Below are 22,881 nucleotides of genomic sequence, written 5' to 3'. Positions count from 1 at the left end.
ACAACACAACAACAACACAAAACCGCAACACAAAGCAATAAAGAAGCAATAGCTCACCTAGGCTTTTGAATTTTAACTGTTGATTTCAAAGATCTTGGAAGTTTTTGAACGTGATTAAGGTGATTTTGGCTGCTGACGATGGACTCTGGTGTTGCTCTAAGCCGTCGGCGATGTGCGAGGGGTTCTAGTGACACAACTCTTGGTGCGAAGGGGATGATTTCGGCAAGAGAGAAGGTTGAGAATGATAAGGGTAGTTTGGTTCTTAAATTTGGTGTTTAATTGATTTTGATAGAAAAAAAAGGTGTCAATTTTAAAAAATATAAAAATATTATAGTTATCTTTTAAAATTTCCCTTAAAAAAAGAGGTTGTAAGAAGATTTTGGAAGAATGTAGATAGTCCCACTCTACTTTTAATTGGAGAGGCGAATATTAATGGCGGCAGTTTGTATCAGGGCTAAATTGGGCCCAAAACAGAAGCTTCAAAACACCGATGGTTTTGTTTGTGACGGACAGAAGCAGGGGTGCAATTAGAAAAAGTATTTATTCAATGAGATACGGGTGTTCCTGAACTTTATGTTATGGCCATGAATTCAGGAATCAGGATCATGTATTTTGGCTGGAGAGGATATGCCAACCGATAATCTGAATGTTGTGTTATCGAATCGTATTATCTTTTAAATAAATAAATAAATTGGAGCCCAATGTTGTAACTTACAAGACAAAGTTTCGGCCAGAAAAATTTCGGAAAAAGATAAAAAAAAATTGCAAGGCCGAGGAGTAACGACCTTCCTTTCTGTTATTGGAAAAACAACACTGGCCTTTCTTTCTTTAAATATATCATTCGAAAGTAAGAAAATTTAATGTTACATGATATGCTGAAGGGTTAATGTTCACAAAATGGCTTCACTTTGTATGAATTCATTGCCTCTGCCACCTTCTTCACATTCTAAGAAGCTGGCACTGACAGAAGCTTCTTCTTCGAGCAATGGTAGCATTGCAGCAGCAGCAACAGCATCAAAACCTATTGTTGTTAGTGGCAATCCTCCTACTTTTGTATCAGCTCCCGGTCGCCGTATTGTTGCTGGTTTGTTTCTATTTTTGTTTTTTGGTTTCTGGGTTGGATTCTTTTTCAGTTTTCTGATTTCTGAAGTTGGTCAATAATCAGTATTGATTTGTGTATCTCACTCATAATTACGATTCTTATCCTTAGCACCTCACTTGGTGTTAATATTCTGAGAATTGATTAGGACTTTGGTAGCGTAAGGATTGGTGCAAAGTGCAAATAGAATTGATGGTTTAGTTACACTGGCGCACTAGAGAGAACATTCTGCTAATCTTTTTTGAAAACTGAAAATGCAAATAGAATTGTTGATTAGTGTGATGGATGAAGGCTATTTCTAGTACAGAACTTGTTTTATTGTCTAAGCACAAGTCGTTACATGTTTTATGTTAATTCTTAAAATGTAATTTGCCTCCTTATTTGGATTCTGTCTGCGTGTCTAGTTGGGGATCTACATGGTGACCTTGATCAAGCAAGATGTGCACTTGCAATGGCTGGCGTCCTGAGTTCTGATGGTCTAGACTTGTGGACCGGTGGAGAATCGGTAAGTAAATCTCCTATTCTATGGCCACTTCAGAACTGTAATTCTGCTTCAAACTTTTTTCTCAGCATTTTATGCAAATTTAGGATGTAGTTTAAAAGCTGGTTAAGTTAGTGTTGGACAATTTATTTGTGTTGATTGCGTTAGCTGATATGCAGTTTATCCAGCAAGTAATTTATTATGTTGGTTAGTTCTTTTCTTTCTTCTTGCTAAATGTAGCTAAGTACCTAGAAGGTTTAAGTTAATTTTGCATGGCTTTTGGACATCTGTGATCATAGCATTGTAGTTTCAGATCATCCTAGTTAAAAGATTCCAGCCAATGATAAATTTTCTATTTGAGATGTAGGTATTAATTCAGCTAGGGGATGTACTTGATCGAGGTGAAGATGAACTAGCTATATTATCGTTGTTGAGGTCATTAGACATGCAGGCAAAAGCTGAAGGAGGGGCAGTTTTCCAGGTTTGTTTTGCAAAACTTCTTGAGAACTCCAGTCACTGTCCAACCCTATTTCTGATGCTCAAGTCACCTCATTCCTAATCCGTTTAGTATAGAATGTGTTATTGTTTATTATATAATGTAAAGAATCAATCGTATGAATAATTCAGTGGACATTGCAATAAATGATCATCGGTTGCACCTAATTTTGCATTGATCATTCCGGCCTAAAATTTGTGTTATTCATTGATGGAAATTTTAATAGTACTCTGCTAATTTACATCTACTCGTTGCAGGTAAACGGGAATCACGAGACCATGAATGTTGAAGGAGATTTTAGATATGTAGATTCTGGGGGATTTGATGAGTGCTCTGATTTCCTTGAATACTTGAATGATTACGAAAATGATTGGGAAGAAGCTTTTGTTGGCTGGGTTGGCATGTCTGAGAGATGGAAAGAGGATAGGAGATTGTCCAGAAACTACTGGGGACCGTTGAATTTAGTGAAGGTACTGCAAGTGTTAACTATCAATTGATTCTCTGCCTATACTTATGTTTTCCTTTTTCTGTCTCACAACAGTCAGTAATTACTCATCAATCACAGTTCTATGAAGAGGTTGTCTAGTAAGTATCTAAAGCTAATTAACCGTGAAGGAGCACACTTGTTTTCTGATGAATACCATGTTTGATGCTAAACTGCTCATTACTAACTCTTTTAACCTCCAAGCACTTCGTGGGAAAGAAGAATTTTCTTTTTCCTATGCTGAGCATTTGAGAATAATTTCTGATGACTTTTCTGAAATATTAGGACAGAGGCAAAAAGGGGTGATTGCAAGATCAGTCTTGTTTAGGCCAGGTGGTCCAATGGCATGTGAATTGGCAAGGCACGGTGTTGTGCTTAAGGTTAATGATTGGGTCTTCTGTCATGGAGGCCTTCTTCCTCACCATGGTAACACCGATATCGTCATTTGGATTAATTAGTTTTCCTATTTCATAATTGTTTGTTAATACATAAGTAAGAAGTTTTATCTTGTTTGAAATCCCTGATAGGAATGTTGGTGTTTCCACAGTTGCATATGGACTAGAAAGGATGAACAACGAAGTATCTCTCTGGATGAAAGGCCTTAGTGAGTGTGGCAATAATCCTAAAATCCCTTTTATTGCCACACGAGGCTATGACAGTGTTGTTTGGAACCGCTTATACTCCAGAGATATTTCAGATTTGGAAGACTACCAGATTAGCCAGGCAAGCCTTCGTAAATGCTACTAAGCTATTTCCTTGTTCAAAAAGCTAGCTATCTGGAAATTGAAAATTATGATGAGATTACTTGATTTTCAAATAAAAGCATGCATGAGCATTTTCAACTTTAAGAAATATAGACCTCTGTCTTCCAAAATTGCGGACTTCATCAACTTAATAAAAAAACTCTGTTGAGATTTTTAGTTCATACCGTGTTGTGACGTTTTGTCTTTGATGATTTCCGACGCTTTTATCAGCAGATAAATGCTGTTCTTCAAGATACACTACGAGCAGTTGGAGCTAAGGCAATGGTGGTAGGGCATACTCCTCAATTTGCAGGAGCAAATTGGTGAGTGACTGTACTTTATTCTGGCGTTTTCTGTTTTCTCATCTGGATACACATTTCTCAAATCAATGATGATCCATTCTTTGCAGTTGTAACCTTCATCCAAATTAATTCATATTAAATTGTTTACCCATTTTGGCGCAGTGAATACAATTGTAGTATATGGCGAATTGATGTGGGAATGTCCAGTGGAGTTCTTAATTCAAGACCAGAGGTACGTTTGTTTTATGAGATAAAAGTTTCTAGTTTTTTCTAAGGATCGCTCTAGTATTCTTTCCTGGCATAAAAGTGAATAATCAATTATTCTGTATTATTGGGTGACTATGGATTGTTATTGCACTTATTTCAACCCTAGGAATAGTATACTGGTTCTGTTGCATGTGGGAGAATACATCTCAGGAAAAACAAATTTGTACCATAGTTTGATGGGAGAATACAGCTCAGGAAAAACAAATTTGTACCATAGTTTGATACCCAAGTTCAAATAGCTTTGTAAATCCATCTATGATTCTAATTTGTTTCCACGTGTTTTTTTCCCTTTTTGAATTACCTTTTTCGATCAATGCTATACGAGAAGTACCATAAGGATCTAGCATCTACTTTTTTTTATTCTATCCAACAGGTCCTTGAAATAACAGACAACAAAGCAAGAGTGATAAGTAGCAAAAGGGACACATTTACCGAATTTCATGTTGTTGATTATACTTAGAAATGCTGATGAATTTACAGGTATGGTTGGACAGTTCCATTTCTGATATACATTTTGATCTAGTTTCTTATGATAGGCATTTCGGGTGGGTATCTGAGACCAAAACCCAATGTGGTTTTGAGTTTTCATTTATGTCTTCCATGTTTTCAGGATATACAAGCAGCACTTTCGCCTTCAATTGGATTTACTACGCCTTCAATTGCCTTGCATTATTTGCATCAGAAGGAAAAGTGTCCAAGGCCGCTGGGATACAAAGTGCAAGCAAGTTTTGGCAATCAAATATGTTATACCAAGAGAGCATAAGATGCAAAGTAATCTTCCGATCATTTACAGAAACTGAAGATCTTGGGACCTTGCGTCTCAATTTAAACAATGTTCTTATTCTTTCTCTACTGAACTATTGAATTCATAAGTTGTAGGGGTGATCAATGATTTTCCAGAAAGGCAACAGCATTTGTTCTTTAAATCTTTTACCCTCATAGAAAAACCAGATTGACTACTAGTTGTATGGTGTTGGTTTACCTACATAAACTTGTATAAATGAAAGATAATACCCTTCAAAAATTATTATTATTGTTCACCAGCTACAGATCAAAGCGTTTTGGGCAGTATCTTATGGGATGAGCTATACTGGGAAAGGCTGGAAAAGTCTTTGATATATAAAATGTGTATATTTGAGGTTAAAAATGTATTATTTAAGAGTTGGGGTAGATTTTTTAATATCAGTAGTGGATTTTTGAGCTCAATATTTAATTTTATAGATAAAATTCTCCATAAACCCCCTAAATCTATTATCACATTTTAAAATTGAAAAGAAAGAAAGAAAGAGAGAAAGCTAATTAAGTAAATTTTGTGTTTTTTTTTCCCCAACAAGAAAAAAAGGATGGATTGAAAATTAGCTCATAGAGCCTCATACCTTACAATAAAGAATAAATAGAAATAATAATGCTGCAGCCTGCGAAAATTAAAACCAAAAACTTTTTTTGCCATTTCATTGGACAGTTGGCCTGCTTATTCATTTTTTCGTGTACTCTTCAACATCTCCAAAGGACTGAAACTTTGTGAACTCCGCTAACAAAAGACGCACAGTCACACGCACTCTTGTTCTGTTTTTTCTCTTCCTCATTCATTATAAACAAATTTCAGAAGCAAAGACAAAAAATATATAAATGCAAGCTCTGATTCACCACCCACATATCCTACGCGTCCCCTCTCCTTCATCTTCTTCTTCTTCCCATTACATTTTTTACACACATCCTCTAATGGCCACCACCACCTCTCTCGCTTTCTCCTCCAGTTCACTCCACAACCGCAACCACAAGCGCACCACCTTCTTTAATGGGTCTGCTGCTTCTTTCAACAGAATTGGAGTTCGAAGAAGCCTTGCCCGATCTGGGGTTTTTATGAGCGTGTCTGTTGGCAAACACACTGCTGTAACTGTTGATGATGCCCTGTTTGCGGATTACAAGCCCACCAATGCTTTCTTGTTTCCTGGTCAGGTATGTGTCTTTATCTTTGTGGCATGTAACTTTTGGGTTTTCATTCTGATTTCCGATGCTTTGTGGATTCATTATGAAAGAAGAAAGATTATTTTCTGTTGACTGTTGGGAATATTAAAGGTCTCATTTTTCCATTCTGATTTCTGGTAGTCTTGTACTTGCTCATTATTTTGGTTCCTGTAGCATCCCAAGGTGGTTGTCATATATGGTGTGTTTATATATTGCTGGAGATAGAAATGAAGCTGCAGCCACAAATCTTACTTTGAAAATGCATTGATCGTTGTTATTTCGGTAAACTTTGAGTATATGGGATATGCCGTATTGTGAATTGTTTGTAATTCAAAAATTGACTTCAGTTTCAAGTAAAGTACTCCAAAAGCATCCTCTTCTTGTGAGAGACTTCATAGTGCAGTGTAGCGATGAAGAATTACAGTTGAATGATTTTCTTTTAAGGGGAATATTAGCGTGGTACTGAATGCTCTCTTTTGCCTAACCCAGTTCTATTTTCAATTGCCTATGTATACTATGTTTCCTCAAAGTGCAGTCATGTCAATTTGTTTTTTAAATCTGTCTGTTGGGCCTACGAACCCTTGGGTTGTAGTAGAACAAAAGGTATTTCTGCTTATACATGCAAGACAAGTGAGATCCCTACTCGGGTGATCTTGGTCAAAAACATCTCCTCAAATTTAAAATAGTTGGTGCACCGTGGAGTCAATCTGTGAATTAGATAGAAAGCTAAGTAAGTTGGTAACAAATATTTTAGCTATTATCTTCTTGTCAGTAGCATTTTAAATTGCTTCCAGTCTATTTCTTACTTGTCATGCATCTAAAGTATCTTGCTTCGTTCTTTACCGTATTCATGCCTTTTTGGTTTTTGACATTCCCTTGGTAAAAAATGAAGTGCAATCAGAAGTAGATGAATAATCAAGGTGATGATTTCTCATGTCTTGTCTACCTCATAATTAGTCAGCCTTAATTATGCCAAGAGTTAGTGGGTTCAAGTCTTTTGCCCAGCATTGAATGTATTTTCATGAATAATGGTTTAAATCCTGTCTAGAAATAGGGGTGATTCTAGTATTCTCACCCATCCTTTTAAAATATACCATTAACAAGGGACTCATACGATGATGATGGCCAGAAGTTTGTTACTTTTTTATGTATTGTCTCAGGGTGCACAAGCAGTTGGAATGGGGAAGGAGGCTCAGAGCGTACCAGCTGCCGCAGAGCTATACAAGAAAGCAAATGATATATTAGGGTAGACTCCGTACTCTGTTTAAGTTTTTGATATCTGCAGAAGAAATCCTCTTTTGATAGATTCTCCATAGTGTTTGGTTCTGGTCTAAATTTCAGGACAACCGTATACAAAATTGTTTTTGGTTAGAGATATGATGACTCTGTTTCATGCAGTTTTGATTTGCTAGAAATTTGCACCAATGGACCAAAAGAGAAGCTAGATTCAACTATTATCAGCCAGGTTTCTTCTACGCGATAACATACTCATTTTCTTATATTTTTGCACTTCTAAGGGAACCTTTTTGTCAATCGACTCAGGGAGGCATTTCCTTCTTTTGTATCACTATGCTGTATAATGCTGGTGTATGAATAAAAGTAACCATTGGTAGTTACTAATTAGCTTCTAATGCTGCATTCTTGCAGCCTGCCATCTATGTCACAAGTTTAGCGGCAGTTGAACTACTCCGAGCTCGTGATGGAGGCCAGCAGATAATTGATTCTGTTGATGTCACTTGTGGTCTGAGTTTAGGTGAATATACTGCTTTAGCCTTTGCTGGAGCTTTCAGGTGAGTTTGTCACTCAGCAGATCAGTTATCACTTTTCCATTCCCATTTTCTTTTCCATTCTGAACAACATCATGCTGATTAATTTAAATCCTTTCTCTCATTGATCCTGAACATGAATGTGTCAAGTATGCCATGCAAGATAACTTTCAGAATTAGACTTTTCTACTTCTACCTTAAAGGGTGGAGTTGGAAACATAATATTCAGTTCTCTCTTGTGCTTCATTTTGGAGTAAGAATAGTAGACCAACATACACCTTGTAGAAAATAAATGATTAAATGAATTTCCTGTCTTTATTTACTGATTCTGCCTTTTCATTGAATGATTTGGTTCCATCTATAAGCTTTGAGGATGGACTGAAGCTGGTCAAACTAAGGGGAGAAGCTATGCAGGTAAGTATACATGATTGTCAATGTGTATTGAGGAACAATTAAATGGTTTGGTTCCATCTAGTACAAACAGATGCTTCGATCCAATAGAATATCATTTTGGGATTGGTTTATTTGCATTTGCCTCTAGGAAGCTGCTGATGCTGCTAAAGGTGCCATGGTCAGCATTATTGGATTGGATTCAGACAAGGTTCAGCAGCTGTGTGATGCAGCCAATCAAGAAGTTGATGAAGATAATAAAGTTCAAATTGCAAACTATCTCTGTCCTGTAAGATTGTAAAACACTCCCCTTATTGATTTGATAAATGTAGCTGGGTATTTTATTTTATTGTTTAAACATCAAACTTTTATTATGGAATGCATTCTACTTTGATAGGGTAATTATGCAGTATCTGGGGGTGTTAAAGGAATAGAAGCAGTTGAAGCCAAAGCTAAGTCATTCAAGGCTCGAATGACAGTAATTTCGTCCTTCATTTGTATTCCCATCCAGTGCCATCCTTGCACTAGCAGTAACTGACTTCCATTTTCTCAGGTGCGTCTTGCTGTTGCTGGCGCTTTCCATACCGGTTTCATGGAGCCAGCTGTCTCAAGATTGGAAGCTGCATTAGCAGCAACCCAGATCAACACACCAAGAATGCCAGTTATATCTAATGTTGATGCACAGCCTCATGCAGATCCAGAAGTGATTAAGAAGATATTGGCCCGACAGGTAAGCTAATAAAAAATTGGAATTTGTTTCTCCTCGATATGAGATGGAAATAGTAATCACTAGACTCTCGAAAATGAAACCGCAGGTGACATCTCCCGTCCAATGGGAAACAACAGTGAAGACTCTCCTTGGCAAAGGGCTGAAGAAGAGTTACGAATTGGGACCAGGAAAGGTATTAAATCATTATGTAGATTGGTTTAAACCTTGCCAATTTAATCGCTAATAATTGTTATGATTTATCAACATTGATTTTCTTCTGATATTGCATCAGGTTATTGCTGGCATTGTCAAGAGGTTGGACAAGAGTGCTGAGATGGAGAATATCGGGGCTTAGAAGTTTAACTAAACACGGCGGCTTCACCATTTCCTGGCAGAGTTTCTTTGTTCAAGCCAAGCTAAAAGAATTACATTGAAACCATGAACTTTTTGTGTATTAGAGACCATTTTGAATAGCCTCCTTATTAACTTAAAATTCTTTGAATCAGGATTAGATTGTAAAAACAGTCTTTCTTTACGCATTATGTATGTAACACTACTTGTATTTGGTGCAATAATATATTAGATAAGTTTTAATTTATTATTTTTTTAAATTAATAACATAGGTATCTATTGAAGCTTGAACCTTAAGAAGGCCAGTGCAATCTTTGTCGCTGGAGCTATATCTTTTTTTTTCCCCCCTTAAATATTTAGTAGAAGTAAGGTGAACCCTTCTCAAATTCGGTATGAAGTAAATTTATTTTATTCTTAACGTACGATGAAAGTATTTTAGGCGCCGTTTATTATTATTATTATGGTGCTTTATGGCTTAGAAGAGCCTGGTGGTGAAGCCAAAGTTTGGCAATCACAAATCGCTTGGAAATAATAAGAAGAAGAAGAAGGAGGTGGAGGCAGCTGATGACCTCTTAGACTCTAAATTGTTTGACAATTTTTTTTGGGGTTGATGTATAATAGATTAATAGTAATAAATAAAAATGAAAGAAACACAACGAAATGAAACGTTCCATGCAATAAATAGTTAAATAAATACAAGGAAGCGCCAAATGCAAAAGCCAAAAACAGTATAGCAGAATAACATAAAATTATGAATTTATCCTAAAAAAGAAAAGAAGAGAAAAAGAAATGTAATTATGATGAAATATTATTATTATTGGTTGACGACGTGGAGGGTTGTTGTAGCCTGATCCTGGACAACTGATCCATCCAACGATCCTCAGAAAGGCAATTAGCCCAATCAGGGGCCAAGCCGCGAAAGGAAACGCGGCGCATGGCATCCATCACTCGCCTCGCATTCTCTTGACTCAACGGAGCATTTCTTCGATTCTCATCCTCTCTGAACGCTCGCCTCATCGCCAACGCCGACTCCTCTCTGATCCTCTCCTCCTCCTCCTCCTCCTCTTCATCTTCCGCTTCGCTGCTGCTTTTTGCTTCCACGTCGCCGTTTAGATGCTCCACCTCCGCTTCGTAATAACCGTTGGGCAGGGTGCCAGCGTCACACGCGTCTGAGCTTATCTGATCGGCATCTGAATCTGAATCTGGATCCTGAACGGAGATTGGCTGGTAGTATTCCGGCTCATTGTCGTCCGAGTCGCTTCCACCGTTCATCTCTGCAACATACGCACCTAAGTTGACAATTTCAGGAAAATCATCTTAACAAAAGTGCAAAATCGCTCTTACCTTCAGCGACGTCTGTTGAAGTGGAAGTGGCGTTCATTTTTTGTTCTGTTAGGAGGTCAAGAAAACACACACCACACGGATCGGAATTCCCCGTACTCCTTTTATATTGAAAAAAAAAAAGGCTTGGAAAAATTAATGCACCAGCCGGGAATCGAACCCGGGTCTGTACCGTGGCAGGGTACTATTCTACCACTAGACCACTGGTGCCTCATTGGTCAATGATCCTAATAGTATAATAAAATATATTTGATGACGTGGCAATGCCTCATCTTCAGCCACACATCCTGCCAGCCTCTTCGCTAAACTGGTGTAGTGTCACAAGGGGAGAGAGAGAGAGAGTGGGGGAAGGGGGTTGTACGGCGAAAATGGTGGTTCCCGTTTTCAGAGCTTCAGTTGCTTCTTTTCATCCGCTCTTTGATTCTTTATGTACAAGACTGTCCACAAACAGCTCATTGCCCAAGAACAGTCGGTTGCTTCCTTTTGCTTCCTCTGAACTCAACCCAGTTCAGTCTCGGTGAGCCAGTTCATAATACAACTCTATCTTATTAATCATTGCAATTTCTGATGAAACCATTACCAAGTTCATTTGGTGTATGTATATTCACGTTTGTGATTTTAAAGTGATATGCAATTACGTTAACGTACTTCAATCTATTGAGATGTCTATTGTAAGCTCCTGTCTTATTGTTGTTAGTAGCCTCTATGCTAATCATGTGAATGATGGATCAGAGCGGGTTGATATATTGTGTAATTTTTGGTTGTTAGACCGGAGTTATCGTTTTGTGTTGGCACTCACTTTATTCCACACCCCAACAAGGTATTGCTCACTTGCAAAATTTTGTCTTATGATGCTGCTGTGACACATTGCTTGTTTCCAGCACGAAATTAACTTTCATAAACCAATTTGCAATGTCCTTATACTTCTAAGTTTTGGATTTTTTGAGGTTGAAAGAGGTGGAGAAGATGCTTTCTTTGTTAGCTGCTATAATGGGGGAGTTATTGCTGTTGCTGATGGTGTCTCTGGGTAAGCACCTGCAAACTGACTCTATAGTCTATGATGAATTTAAACTTTCAAGATTATGGACAGTTCTTCAAAGGCAAAGTAATAAGTTATTCCCCTTTTTGTGTGTGTTGTCTACATATGTATGTATGTATGTATTTTAATTTCTATCCATTTGTGTGTGTTAGCTAATATGATATAGACACATTGCATATAATTCAACTGTTCATTCTTGACCACAAAATGAACAAAGAAAAGTTTATGGCATTAATAATAGCAATAAATATTAAATGTGTTGCAAGAACTTCAGCTAATTGTGTCACTGAGTTTGTAAGCCAGGAGGAATTGCATAATTTTGTTCACTGGTTGCCAAGAATTACTAATCCCAAGAAATTCTTGATTGAAATGGTATTACCCTTATGCTTTTATGCTTGCCAGTTGGGCTGAACAAAATGTGGATCCGTCATTATTTTCTCGTGAATTAATGGCTAATGCTTCATACTTTGTGGAGGATGTGGAGGTATGTGATTTTGATATGCACCATGATGGTATGTGATTTTGATATGCACCATGATGGTTGTAATGTTGTCATTATTAAAGTAAAAATCTGTATTGGAGTTGTGTGAGTTAATTTATATGAGTACATGCACGTATCTTCTCTCTTGGCTTAGAGAGCTGACATGGGTTGACCATTTTCTAGGTTAACTATGATCCTCAGATTCTCATACAAAAGGCACATGCTGCTACCTCATCTGTTGGTTCAGCCACAGTGTAATTTTATTGTCTGTTCAATTTTCCAAATAATTATAAATGGTGACAGCAGTGCATTGGCATGCCTAGGATTATACACACATTCATTCAGCCTTACTGCTATTTACTTCAGCTTTTCCCTTGACCAATTAGAATTGTTGCTATGCTGGAGAGAAATGGAATTCTAAAGGTTGCTAGTGTTGGGGATTGTGGATTAAGGATAATCCGCAAAGGTGATAGCAACTATTTTATTTTCATATCAGTTTTGAGCATTTTGTTGCTCACAACAGTTTTCCATCCATTTACTGTGGCATGACAAGAAGAGTGGCTTGGTTGCCTTGCTTAACAGGCCAGATAACTTTTTCCTCTTCTCCACAAGAACATTATTTTGACTGCCCCTATCAACTGAGCTCAGAAGCAGTTGGCCAAACATACCTTGATGCCATGGTATGAGATTTTTCTAATCCATATAGAATAATATGTACTAGGTTGTCTTTTCTGTCATCTACAGTCAGTTCATGCACATTTTGACCTAAATGCTATCCCAATTTAATTGCACCCTTATATGACTTCACCAGTGCTTGCAATCCCAGTGTGCACATTTTCTAATCCACATTAGAATAATGTGTAATAGCTGTCTTTTCTGTCGTTTACCGTCACCTTTTTGACTTCAATAGTGTCCGAAATTAATTGTTTCCAAGACCCTTACATGACTTGTAACAGTGCTTGCAATCCCAGTGTGAAACAATGAATTATATTTCAAGGCTAACAAAGAGTGGTGTAAACTAGTGCCAAGGCAAGACCATGTACTTAAATCCTGAAAATACTCTGTTTAGTATTACAAAGAAAGGGTCCATTTTGGGCTTTGAGCAGCAGGATTTTGATTCTGCATATTCACTATACAGGTTACCACTGTAGAATTAATCGAGGGAGACACCATAGTGATGGGTTCAGATGGGCTTTTTGACAACGTTTTTGACCATGAAATTGTTTCAATGACAACCAGATTCATTGATGTTTCTGAGGCTGGTATATGCTCCGTGTTTGGATCCATTTATCAGAAGATTATCTACTCTGTTGCACAATGGTTCACTGACTGAGATTTTATTTTGATGCTAGCAAAGGCATTAGCTAACCTAGCTCGCAGTCATTCGACAGATTCCAACTTTGATTCTCCCTATACCATGGAGGCCAGAGCCAAGGTAAAATCATAAAGAATTAAATCTCTTAACCTACAGTAAGTCTTAGGAGTGAAGATAATATGTTATGTCTTGATACAAGATTTCGTTGCAGGGTTTCGATGTTCCAATGTGGAAGAAAATTCTTGGGATGAAACTTAAAGGCATGACTAACTTTGCGTTCAACAAATATGAAAAAAAATTATACTCTGTTCAGTAGCACAAGTGATTTTGAGTATTTTCCTTGTGCAGGTGGAAAGCTCGATGACATTACTGTAATTGTTAGTCAAGTTGTGAACTCCCATGCTGTTTCCATCTCTTAGTGCAATGTAAAGAAAAGAAAATTTAGCATCACTTAAAACCAGGGTAGCTCTTAAAATATAGGTTCTTTATCAATATGGTGTTTGTGAAGTCTTATAAATGTTTCTTTTCACATTGATTATAATGATGCATAAAATTTATGGACATAAATTCATTTTTAGAATGACTGATGTATGTTTGCCATGTAAATTCATTCTGATACTTCATGTCATTGGAGGATCCTAAAAGCCTGCAATTTGGTAAAGTTTTGCCAAAACAGATCTTTGTTGGTTTCAGAATGGTATATGTACGCATTGAAAATAATTGTTTTTCTTTCCCTGTAACTGCCAAAAATAAACCTTGTTTAGAGATTCTCTTCGAAATATGATGTGGCTATCAGAAGGAATCTCGGCTGCTCATGAACCTTAGAAACGCTTATCTCCCAGCCAGCAAAACAATGATTCCCAAATTGGAGATGAAACTGGAAAACGTTAAATGGTTCATTAAATCCCAAGTCTTTTTTTAACACTCCTGTTGCAATAAAACAAGAAGAAACCCAGTGCCACTAATATGATTCCCATTTCCTTGTCGTTCAATGTTCAGCTAGAACTGCGGAAATATTTATTATACAAATCATGCTGCATCCGAGCTACATGTGAAAGGCTCCTCAAGAAACTTAGCATTCACCAGTCCTGGTAAACCATGAATAAGTCTGAAGATAAATATCATATCAACTGGAAAAAAATTTCATCAGGGATAATCCTGGCATTATAAGGAACTGAAAAATAAAATAATAAAATCAAATTAATCGAACATCTAATGAAGTAAACAACAACAAATAACCAATAGACTCATTATTATTGATAGAAGTAATTCCTTTATCTTTAAATGTCCAGAAAACAATTGAATAGTTCCTGATGCAACAAAGCATACAACATCCCGAAACCCAAAATTAAAAATCATTGCACAGAATGATTCAAAGGGGTTTCACACAAAAAGGATAGAGGGAAACCAAAAAAAAAGAAAAAGGAAAAAAATTATCGAGAAAAGAACTCATAAATATTTATCAGTGAAATAGTAAAATATGACAACAGTGTGTACAACTCAAATCAATTATAGCCTGAATAATTAGTTCTGACTACAGCTACCAGATAATAGATCATGTTGAAACCTGTAAGATGCATCTTCGTCTTTGCCTATTCAACCCTCGTTTGAAGCTATCTCAATGATGCTTATACAGGGGTATGTTAATATTGATGCAACTCTAGTATAATCACCGTGGTTACTTTTCAAGGTTATTTACGTGATAGTGCTGCTATTACTGCTATCATTGACTTCTTCGAAGAAGGATTTACAGGCTTCATATGTTGACCAGCAGATGGCAGCAGCAGGAGCATGGAAAAGCATTCTTGGCATCCATCCCCTAATGAGGCCCCTATATCCATCCCTTTTTATTATTGTTTGGATAACATGCCCAATTGAACTGCTCTGGAATCTGTCACAGCCGCAAACACCCTGCACAGCAATGTAAAATGGTAAATGTAGTTAACTGACTAAGCATCCCAAACACACTGTAAAAGATCTAAAAGACGTTAATTAAAAAGAGATCCAAGACCACGAACCCCATGCCTGGCAGCAATTGCAGCTAAATGAATATATTTTTTCTTTTGAGGATAAAAGAAAAAAAGACACTAAGTGATGGATTAAAATTTTCCACAAATCATGAATAACTACCTCCCAAAATTTAAGCAGATTAATCCTATGTTCAAGGCCAAAAAAAATGTTTTGAACTCCTCTCTCTGAATAGTCAAAGCCAAAAAGATTATAGTGCGTGATCAACAACTATCATGCATGATAGGAGCCACCAACTAGACAAATCTTGCTTTTGCGTAAATGACTATGTTAGGTAACAACTATACTCTCCTTTTCTCCAGTGAACAACTAGACTTAAAGTTGGATTCTTTACTATATATCAGAAAAAGAAAAAAAAAATTAAAAGTCTTTGCTTTGTTCATGTAAAGTTTGAACTTCAATCCATAGTCTTTTTATGGCCTACAAGGCACAAGCTATATCCTAATCTGAAGGGAAATGCTTGATAAATTTCAGTATATCCAACAATAAGATTAACAAAACAAAACATATAGCACAGCAAGGAAGAATCAATAAAAATATACCTGACACTGCAATTGAGTTTTGACAACATCAAGTGGGGTGGTGACTGCAGCTGCCAAAGCTCCAGCAGCAGCTCCAGCTGTAGCGTGAACGACCAATCTTTCATCACTGGCGCTCTCAGGAGAAATCTCCATCAATCCCCTCTTGGTAGCCTCATAAGTAGCAAAATGCACTGCAGTAAACGGAGCGTTCATCAACACAGTGGTCCTATAGGACGCGTAAAACGCCCCGAGACCCTCTTCCCTCAACACTCTCTTGACACAATCCCAGACACCCTTGTAAGTACTATTTTCTCCCAATTGTAATCTCTGCTTCACCATATCCATGGGTGTAAAAACCGCATCACTTGCAACCGTCGCGAAAACCCCCGAAATCGCGTGAGCCACTGCATTATTAGGGTTCCCGGCGGATAAAAACTTTTTAGAAACTTCGTAAATGGAAAAATAAACAGCGTGAGCGGGGCCGGCGCCAAGGCCCATGGCGCCGATTCCACGGTAGAGCCCCGAGGGGCCCTCGGTTTTTAAGATGGATTTGAGGGCTTGGCGAACGCCGACCGATTTGATTGGACAGGAACCAATGGCTTGCATGTGCGTTTTGACCGTGTCGACCGGAAACATGGCCATGTGCTCGACCGAGCCGGCGATTGAACCGGCGATCATGAATTGCCAGTAGCGGAGGCCGTCGTGAGCCGTTACGGCAATCTCTGGGTGGAAATCAGGGGGTTGTGGGACCGGGCGGAAGTCGGGGTTTTGGAATTTGGTAGTAGTGGCCTCCGCCGCCATAGGAAAGGGCAAAAGTCGAAAATTGGAAGAAAAGTTTGATTTTGTTGGGAATCGATGCACCGGTTTACACCTAGAAGAAAATTATTAGGGTTTTGGATGAGGGCTTCAGCCATACAAAGTTTTTTTGTCTCATGAGAATGTGAAGAGGGTTGCAAAATTAAACAGCTTTCCTTGTCTGGGGATTTTTCAACCGCAAGAAAGAAAGAGAGGGAAGAAGAGAACCTGGTTGTCGTTTTGACAAGTAAAATGAAAAAGAAGATAATGAGGGTAATTGATAATTAGGCTTAAGAGTAAGGGCTCCAATTCCAAAGAATTTGGAAGAAAATCTTTTGTTTCGGTTCAATTAATTTGTGATTTCCTTTTAATTTTTCGCGTCGTGTTGGGCCGAAAATGGGAATGGGAGAGATGTGGCGCTTTGACTGGGCCTGAATTTTCATTCAATGCCCGACAAGAAAACGAAAACTCCAATTCATAGGGCAGGAATGGATGAATTTTTCTGAAAATTCAAACTCAATCCCACATTACTTTTATATTTAGGTTTGGTTCTGGTCGGCCATTCGTTCGTTGCTTGTTTAGTAAAACACATTTCATCGTCGTTTAGATGGTGAAAAGTAGGGCCTCCATGGTTATATTCGATGTCTCTAAACAAACACTAATCAATTAACAAAGAGTTCTTGTGTGCTAACTCCTAAAATACTAGGGTTAATAATTGAGAGTCTAAATGTCATTTTCCTTTAATATTATTGGTCAGTTGCTTGAACTTTGACTTCAATCCATTATAATGGTAGTGATAATTTGGAATTCTAATTACATAACACGTAACTTATAAAAGCTTTGGGAATAAAATGAAGATGATGATCTCCATCCACCTTCTATAGACAACAGAAATAAAAATGCTGATGTATTAATACCAGATATATGTGGTTAAACCAGCAGCCAAAATCACATCACCACCGCCCAAGCCACAGATGACAAAATTCTTTGAAGTTTGAACTCGATCCATGTGCATAGGCCCTCGGTTTCAAATATACCCAATCCTAATGTGATCGAGAAGAAAGCAAAATCAGTAAGAGCCATTTGAACGTGGGATTATAATTGTTTTTCTCTTAGACTTTCCCTATTTTTAAATTTAGTGAAAATTTTACTTTTTTTTATTAGAATTTAAAATTTAATTTTGATCATGTATTTTAATAAGAGAGAAAAAAATACTAAGAATACATTTTTGTCAGTGGTCTTCGAACCTCTCGCACATGATTAGCCAGTTTACAATAGCAAAAGGATGTGTTATTGTATAAAATAAGCTGCTGGTTAAAATATGAATTGCAGCATTCAATTTTTATTTTCAATTCGCTAACTGAGTTTTTAACACTTTTTATTTAATACAAGAAGAAACTCGAAACACTCTATGGTCCGTACTGATTAATCTTACGGATATATAGATTGATCAATCATTTCTTCTCTACAAATATCTTATGTGTTGATGCCGAAAAACGACCTCAACAGCTGAATTTTTTTCTTTAGGGGAATTACAGTACGAATCCAAGCTCAAACGCCAATATGACCACAATTTTCTGTACCTGTCAACCAGAAAACACGGTTAGGATACGCTGGTAGGGTTCCGGCGCAGACCCTCCGATGCTTAAGTCAGAAATTTTGTATAAAGAGATGAAAATGAGAGGGAAGAATTGTGAATGGGTTCAAAAGAAAGGAATTTTTCGATCAAAGAACTCAAAATCTGGTAAGCTCTGTTAAGGCCCTTAGATAGATCACTTCTAGAGTTTTTGGTTGATTTTTGCTAACCCCTTCACCTGATGCGCTCTTCAGTTTAAATAGACTTTTTATCGTGTACGGTTACCTCCTTAACTTTAGCCCGCTTTCTTCAGCAGTTGCAAGTGGTTGTCAGTTAGAGGTGGTTTAAATAGATCGTGGCACACAACTTCCCTATAAATTAGGCCACGTTCTCTTAACTAGCAATTTTCTATGTCAAACTAATTCTCAGGTCGGACAAGAGAATTTCAAGGTCGGATTACTTCATTTTCAGATCAGACAGATGAATTTCTCAGTCGCTCATATAGCGTTGAGGTTGTATTCTTAAACTAGATCATTCACATAGATCTTAGGTCGTACTTGTAAACCAAGTCGTCAACATAGGCTTCAGGTTGTACTTATGAGGCCAGCTCAACAACAATAAGTTCTAAGTAGATTAGGATCGACTATATTTTGAGATACTACTAGAAAAATCCAACCCAAACATTATGTAGGTATAAGTTTTTCAATAATTAATATTTGGCCACAGGCTGTTGCTCTAATGCTCTCTCTGTCTCTGTTGCCTAATGTCAACAGCCCGCAGGTTTTTTGGTTCTTCTCCCCATTGCTTTCGCCATTCATAAAGTTGATATGAGAACAAACAAATGCCTTAATCTTCTTAGGAGGTGTGGCTTTGTGTGTAATATTAATATCACTGATGAAAGCATCAAGGTTAGTTCTCTAGGCTCTACAGCCCCAGGAATTCTTGTTTTCTTTTTAGTTGATCTTGACGGGGATTCTTGGAGTATCTGATTTTATTACTAGGCTAAAAAGCAAGTAATATTTATTTATCAGGAGGTATAGGAAAACATATGATATGGGCGATGGAATGAATGAATCAATGGCTATGTTACTGATGAAAGCGTCAAGGTTGATTACAGATTATCCGCCTTCTGCTGTTGTTGCTTCCCCACAGCTATCCCTGAATTGTCTTGCTACTCTTCTCATTTCTTTTCCCTCATTGCTTTCCAAATCCATAAACCTTCCCACGCATTCTGCAATTTGTTCTCGTATCAACAGGTTTTCTCATGTTCCAATCTCTTTCTTCATCCTTTTTCCAATTTTCCAATTCCCCACAATCTGGTTACTATTAGGATGTTGATCCAAAGAAAAAAGGAAAAGTGAGCATAGGAGCGCCAGCATAAAAATCTTCAAAATGGAATTGGACCCACGGTGTGTCAAGAAACCCCCTGCAGAGGAATGGCACGATATCCTCAATTGATCACACCAAGACCAAGGCAATATTTGCCCAGTATCACCACAAGTTTGATTCAATCGAGAAGCGTCTCCACGAGCCACCCGCAAGAACCGAACACCACTCATTTGCAAGCCAGCAAGAATTTCGTCCATTTGGGCACTTGAAACAGAGAGAAAACTTCCTAATGAAATGTTCAAGACAAAGTCCACAGGTTGGGAATCCAGCCACTGGATGTCGTCAGGGTCATTGTCACTATTAGTTTTTTCTTGAGAGTTGCATCCAAGTTCTGGGTAAGGTATAACAGGGCCAATAGTGTAAGATAGGAAAAGGGGAAAGCGAGGCCACGGGTATATTCATGCTGTTACCAATGCGTATTCGCCAGGAAAGCTCAACATTTGCTAAGATGTAAGTCACTGGCGGTTCAAGCTGATTCAGAAGCTGCTCAAAGGGAACTACCACTTTTGTTATAACAGCTTCGTAAAAACGAGAAAACTCAGAACCACGATCTAGCTGTAATGGGATGACATTTATTATTGTTGCAAACCGCAAGTTATTAGGCTTAGCCCACTCTTCAGTACCAACAAAAGCGATCGAATATAATTAAGGTCCTTTTGAAGCTATTAGGTTGCAGAGATTCATCATGGAATTGATGTGGCCTCGACCAGGATAAGGCATAGCCTTCACATGGCACACTGTCAATTGCATACAAGCAGAAATCATTATTGCAGCTTTTGCAGAGCATGGTGACCCAAGAGGAGAAGAGCAGCCCTATTGATAACAAAAGCCGAACAATAATTTGTATATAGTTCGTATGAAATTAATGTCACTTACTGTACATCTTGACAAATAAACTTTTAGCTTTTGATCCATCTTTACCTCATTGTTGGTGTAAATAATAAGAATTTGATGTGTCAAGCAAACCTGTTCGGTCTCTTTATTGTTTTAAATCCACACATGATTGATGATCTAATGTCACTGAGAATACTACTCAGGACGTTAGGAAAATGCTAGCTATTATGTCGGTTTGTCCATCTCTCTTGGTGGAATTAAGACGGCTCAACCTTCCATGTAGATAGTCATTGTCACCAGAAGTCACTGGCATTGAGTTTGATGAGTTGACGGTAAAAAAAAATTCTCAAAGGACTCTGCTCTCCTTGCATTAATTTGCTAGTGCCATATGTTCAATGATTGTTTTAGTTCAAATTTGTAGGCATTTTGCTTCAAAGTAATTTAGCAACTAGTTCACAAAAAGAATCAAAGAAGATAATTATATACGAGCAAACAAATCATGCCAATCTACATGATATTGAATGAAAAAATGAAATGAATTTGAAGGTATTATCTGCAATGCGAGAACATTGCAATTACATTCATGATGGATGGAATTGGTACATAATCACTTGTTTAGAAATCTATGTTTAGTAATGTTATAAGGAGAAGTGAAGTATGCAAAGTCATACACAAAAGTGGAGCATGGAGTAAAAAGAATAAAAGGAAAAGTGAAGCATGCAAAACGTGCACAAAAATAGAGTATGGAGCATGAAAAATTAAAATAATTAATTAAAAAGTATGAAGTAAGAAGTATGAAAAGAAAAGTAAAACATGCAAAGTCAGTGCACAAAAGTGAAGTATGGAGTATAAAAAGTAAAATAATTAATTAAAGAATATGGAACAAGAAGCATGAAAAGTGAAAGTGGGTCATGCAAAGTAAGAATGAAGCATGGAGCATAGAGAATGAAAAGTTAAGTAATTAATTAAATGGAGTTTGCACGTACAAGATAAAGTGATAATGAAAAAAAAGAAAGAAATTTTGAGAAGGAGATAAATGTAAACTCCGAATTAAACTCTAAATAAATGGTGGAAGCATATCAGAATAAGGAGGTATACTTAGAATATTAAAAAATTGTATTATAAATAAAAAGTGTTTAATGCATAGTGGGCAGGCAAAAATCCAAAGGCAAATAGCTAAAGAAAAATTTCATTGTAATTATTAGTCAATAGTGAAGGTTGCTCTTTTAACTCCCATAGATGTAGGTCAAGCGCTAAACTATGTGTGTTTTGTTCTTTATATCATTACGTTTATTTAATTTTCTTGTTGACCAAATACAAGCATCAACAAATTACTTGCAACAATTTTTCTTGCTTGGTCTGATGAAGCGGCAAAAATAATATTCACATGATCTTGGAAGGAGTCAATTCATATTAACTTGCTTGTGAAATGTCCTGGATGAAAGCATTAAGATTTGTATCAAATGATCCACCTTCTGCTACAGCTCCTTGACAAATTTCTTGGACTCATAATGCTCTTTTTACTCATCCCTTTCCCCTGACAGCTATTGATATCCATAAATTTCAGCCCAAGCTTCGCAATTTTTTTCTCTTGTCACTAAGTTTTCACTTCCTTGCTGGTTGCATATCTAGCCATTTTATGTAGACGAAGTCTTGGTGGTTACTCGCTGAGGAGGTTTTGGATTTTAGTTCAAAATAAGGAATCACGGGACCGACTAAGTAGATAGGGAAATCAAATTTTGCTTTCAATACATCAATAACTAGTGTTTCTAGTTCATTGTACTTGGAACATCCATGATCTCATTTCCATCAACTGTCTTTGGAATTTTTCGTTCAATTTGAAGAAAATACGAGGAATATCAGCTACGCTTATTGAAGAAATACCTGGAATGAACTCCACAGTATTGCCGTCGCCCATCAAACCAACTGGAAACCCTTCTTCAGTGAAGAGATGAAAATGATAGTTTATTGAAAAAACAGAAGCCAATCAGTCCAAAGGGTAGCAGCTGGAATATTCCTGGAATTTCCACAACAAATTGTCCATAATAATATAGCATCAGTTATGATGGCAGTCACAGGCAGATGAAGCTGATCAAGAATCTGCTCAAAGGGAGCTTCGATTTGGTCATAGCAGCTTCAAAGAAGCCAAGAAATTCGCTGCCTCGACCAAGCTCAGACGGTATAACGTTTGGTATTGTTACAAGGCTTATGTTGTTGTCATGATGAAAATCGGAGCTGATGAAGCCAAGCCATTCTTCAGTAACAGCAAAAGTGACGAGTACATAGTCTTTTCTTGAAGCTATTAGTTTGCAGAAATTCATCATGGGATTGATGTGGCCTCTTCCAGGATAAGGCATGGCAACTATGCGACACAGACTGGTTGCTGCTTGAATTTTTCCGGTATCCACGTTGGAATCAAAATCTTTGTAGTAATGGAATAGGGAAGAAGGTCAAAATATTTATGCTTCTTGACAAAATTGCAACTCAGCAAGCAGGCATTGAAACA

The 22,881-nt window shown here is 37.4% G+C and overlaps 5 protein-coding genes, 1 non-coding gene and 1 pseudogene across 8 annotated transcripts; 3 read left to right on the top strand and 4 right to left on the bottom strand.

Annotated features, from left to right (window-relative positions):
* The first annotated feature begins 794 nt into the window (after nucleotides 1-794).
* LOC18033639 (shewanella-like protein phosphatase 1) lies at nucleotides 795-4,908 on the top strand. Of its 2 annotated transcripts, XM_006425104.2 has the most exons (10): nucleotides 798-1,084; nucleotides 1,504-1,604; nucleotides 1,948-2,061; nucleotides 2,334-2,546; nucleotides 2,851-2,986; nucleotides 3,108-3,283; nucleotides 3,538-3,626; nucleotides 3,768-3,837; nucleotides 4,246-4,352; nucleotides 4,483-4,558. In XM_006425104.2, the coding sequence occupies exons 1-9, from the start codon at nucleotides 898-900 to the stop codon at nucleotides 4,330-4,332; spliced, it is 1,173 nt and encodes a 390-aa protein (XP_006425167.1). In that variant the 5' UTR covers nucleotides 798-897; the 3' UTR covers nucleotides 4,333-4,352; nucleotides 4,483-4,558. The 2 variants fall into 2 exon arrangements, with proteins under 2 accessions (XP_024035039.1, XP_006425167.1); XM_024179271.1 differs by lacking the exon at nucleotides 4,246-4,352 and having other exon boundaries at nucleotides 795-1,084; nucleotides 4,483-4,908.
* Nucleotides 4,909-5,303: 395 nt separating this feature from the next.
* On the top strand, nucleotides 5,304-9,287 carry LOC18034730 (malonyl CoA-acyl carrier protein transacylase). The gene is made up of 10 exons (XM_006425103.2): nucleotides 5,304-5,831; nucleotides 7,001-7,086; nucleotides 7,239-7,305; nucleotides 7,488-7,630; nucleotides 7,972-8,020; nucleotides 8,148-8,285; nucleotides 8,394-8,474; nucleotides 8,550-8,726; nucleotides 8,812-8,898; nucleotides 8,998-9,287. Exons 1-10 carry the CDS (start codon nucleotides 5,502-5,504, stop codon nucleotides 9,058-9,060), a joined length of 1,221 nt encoding a protein of 406 aa, XP_006425166.1. The 5' UTR covers nucleotides 5,304-5,501; the 3' UTR covers nucleotides 9,061-9,287.
* Nucleotides 9,288-9,767: 480 nt separating this feature from the next.
* LOC18034629 lies at nucleotides 9,768-10,487 on the bottom strand. Its single transcript, XM_006425099.2, has 2 exons — nucleotides 10,401-10,487; nucleotides 9,768-10,330 (listed from the first exon to the last, which is right to left on the bottom strand). Exons 1-2 carry the CDS (start codon nucleotides 10,435-10,437, stop codon nucleotides 9,852-9,854), a joined length of 516 nt encoding a protein of 171 aa, XP_006425162.1. The 5' UTR covers nucleotides 10,438-10,487; the 3' UTR covers nucleotides 9,768-9,851.
* A 49-nt stretch (nucleotides 10,488-10,536) lies between these two features.
* Nucleotides 10,537-10,607, bottom strand: TRNAG-GCC. Its single transcript has one exon. It is a non-coding gene; the product is annotated as a tRNA-Gly (tRNA).
* A 140-nt stretch (nucleotides 10,608-10,747) lies between these two features.
* Nucleotides 10,748-13,725, top strand: LOC18034610 (probable protein phosphatase 2C 26). Of its 2 annotated transcripts, none has more exons than XM_006425098.2 (11): nucleotides 10,748-10,914; nucleotides 11,166-11,217; nucleotides 11,345-11,424; nucleotides 11,839-11,920; nucleotides 12,101-12,171; nucleotides 12,304-12,383; nucleotides 12,500-12,597; nucleotides 13,056-13,179; nucleotides 13,270-13,352; nucleotides 13,444-13,492; nucleotides 13,581-13,725. In XM_006425098.2, exons 1-11 carry the CDS (start codon nucleotides 10,766-10,768, stop codon nucleotides 13,649-13,651), a joined length of 939 nt encoding a protein of 312 aa, XP_006425161.1. In that variant the 5' UTR covers nucleotides 10,748-10,765; the 3' UTR covers nucleotides 13,652-13,725. The 2 variants fall into 2 exon arrangements, with proteins under 2 accessions (XP_006425161.1, XP_024035015.1); XM_024179247.1 differs by having other exon boundaries at nucleotides 13,432-13,492.
* A 742-nt stretch (nucleotides 13,726-14,467) lies between these two features.
* LOC18034861 (mitoferrin) lies at nucleotides 14,468-16,914 on the bottom strand. The gene is made up of 2 exons (XM_006425092.2): nucleotides 15,803-16,914; nucleotides 14,468-15,143 (listed from the first exon to the last, which is right to left on the bottom strand). The coding sequence occupies exons 1-2, from the start codon at nucleotides 16,580-16,582 to the stop codon at nucleotides 14,928-14,930; spliced, it is 996 nt and encodes a 331-aa protein (XP_006425155.1). The 5' UTR covers nucleotides 16,583-16,914; the 3' UTR covers nucleotides 14,468-14,927.
* A 2,191-nt stretch (nucleotides 16,915-19,105) lies between these two features.
* On the bottom strand, nucleotides 19,106-22,732 carry LOC18035322 (annotated as a pseudogene).
* Between the last annotated feature and the right edge of the window lie 149 nt (nucleotides 22,733-22,881).

This window comes from Citrus clementina, unplaced genomic scaffold (assembly GCF_000493195.1).
Source record: "Citrus clementina cultivar Clemenules unplaced genomic scaffold, Citrus_clementina_v1.0 scaffold_8, whole genome shotgun sequence".
NCBI classification, from domain to species: Eukaryota; Viridiplantae; Streptophyta; class Magnoliopsida; order Sapindales; family Rutaceae; genus Citrus; species Citrus x clementina.
Note: the sequence above shows the minus strand (reverse complement) of the source record. Positions and strands in the feature narration are given on the sequence as shown.

Coding starts and splice junctions, on each gene's coding strand:
- LOC18033639 (XM_024179271.1), top strand. CDS start 898: ATGGCTTCACTTTGTATGAATTCATTGCCTCTGCCACCTTCTTCACAT. Junction 1,605..1,947: donor TGTGGACCGGTGGAGAATCG/GTAAGTAAATCT, acceptor TTTGAGATGTAG/GTATTAATTCAGCTAGGGGA. Junction 2,547..2,850: donor GACCGTTGAATTTAGTGAAG/GTACTGCAAGTG, acceptor ATATTAGGACAG/AGGCAAAAAGGGGTGATTGC.
- LOC18034730 (XM_006425103.2), top strand. CDS start 5,502: ATGCAAGCTCTGATTCACCACCCACATATCCTACGCGTCCCCTCTCCT. Junction 7,306..7,487: donor ATTCAACTATTATCAGCCAG/GTTTCTTCTACG, acceptor GCATTCTTGCAG/CCTGCCATCTATGTCACAAG. Junction 8,899..8,997: donor ACGAATTGGGACCAGGAAAG/GTATTAAATCAT, acceptor ATATTGCATCAG/GTTATTGCTGGCATTGTCAA.
- LOC18034629 (XM_006425099.2), bottom strand. CDS start 10,437: ATGAACGCCACTTCCACTTCAACAGACGTCGCTGAAG. Junction 10,331..10,400: donor TTCAACAGACGTCGCTGAAG/GTAAGAGCGATT, acceptor CGTATGTTGCAG/AGATGAACGGTGGAAGCGAC.
- LOC18034610 (XM_024179247.1), top strand. CDS start 10,766: ATGGTGGTTCCCGTTTTCAGAGCTTCAGTTGCTTCTTTTCATCCGCTC. Junction 12,172..12,303: donor TCTGTTGGTTCAGCCACAGT/GTAATTTTATTG, acceptor TTGACCAATTAG/AATTGTTGCTATGCTGGAGA. Junction 13,493..13,580: donor TCTTGGGATGAAACTTAAAG/GCATGACTAACT, acceptor TTCCTTGTGCAG/GTGGAAAGCTCGATGACATT.
- LOC18034861 (XM_006425092.2), bottom strand. CDS start 16,582: ATGGCGGCGGAGGCCACTACTACCAAATTCCAAAACCCCGACTTCCGC. Junction 15,144..15,802: donor AAACTCAATTGCAGTGTCAG/GTATATTTTTAT, acceptor ATTGCTGTGCAG/GGTGTTTGCGGCTGTGACAG.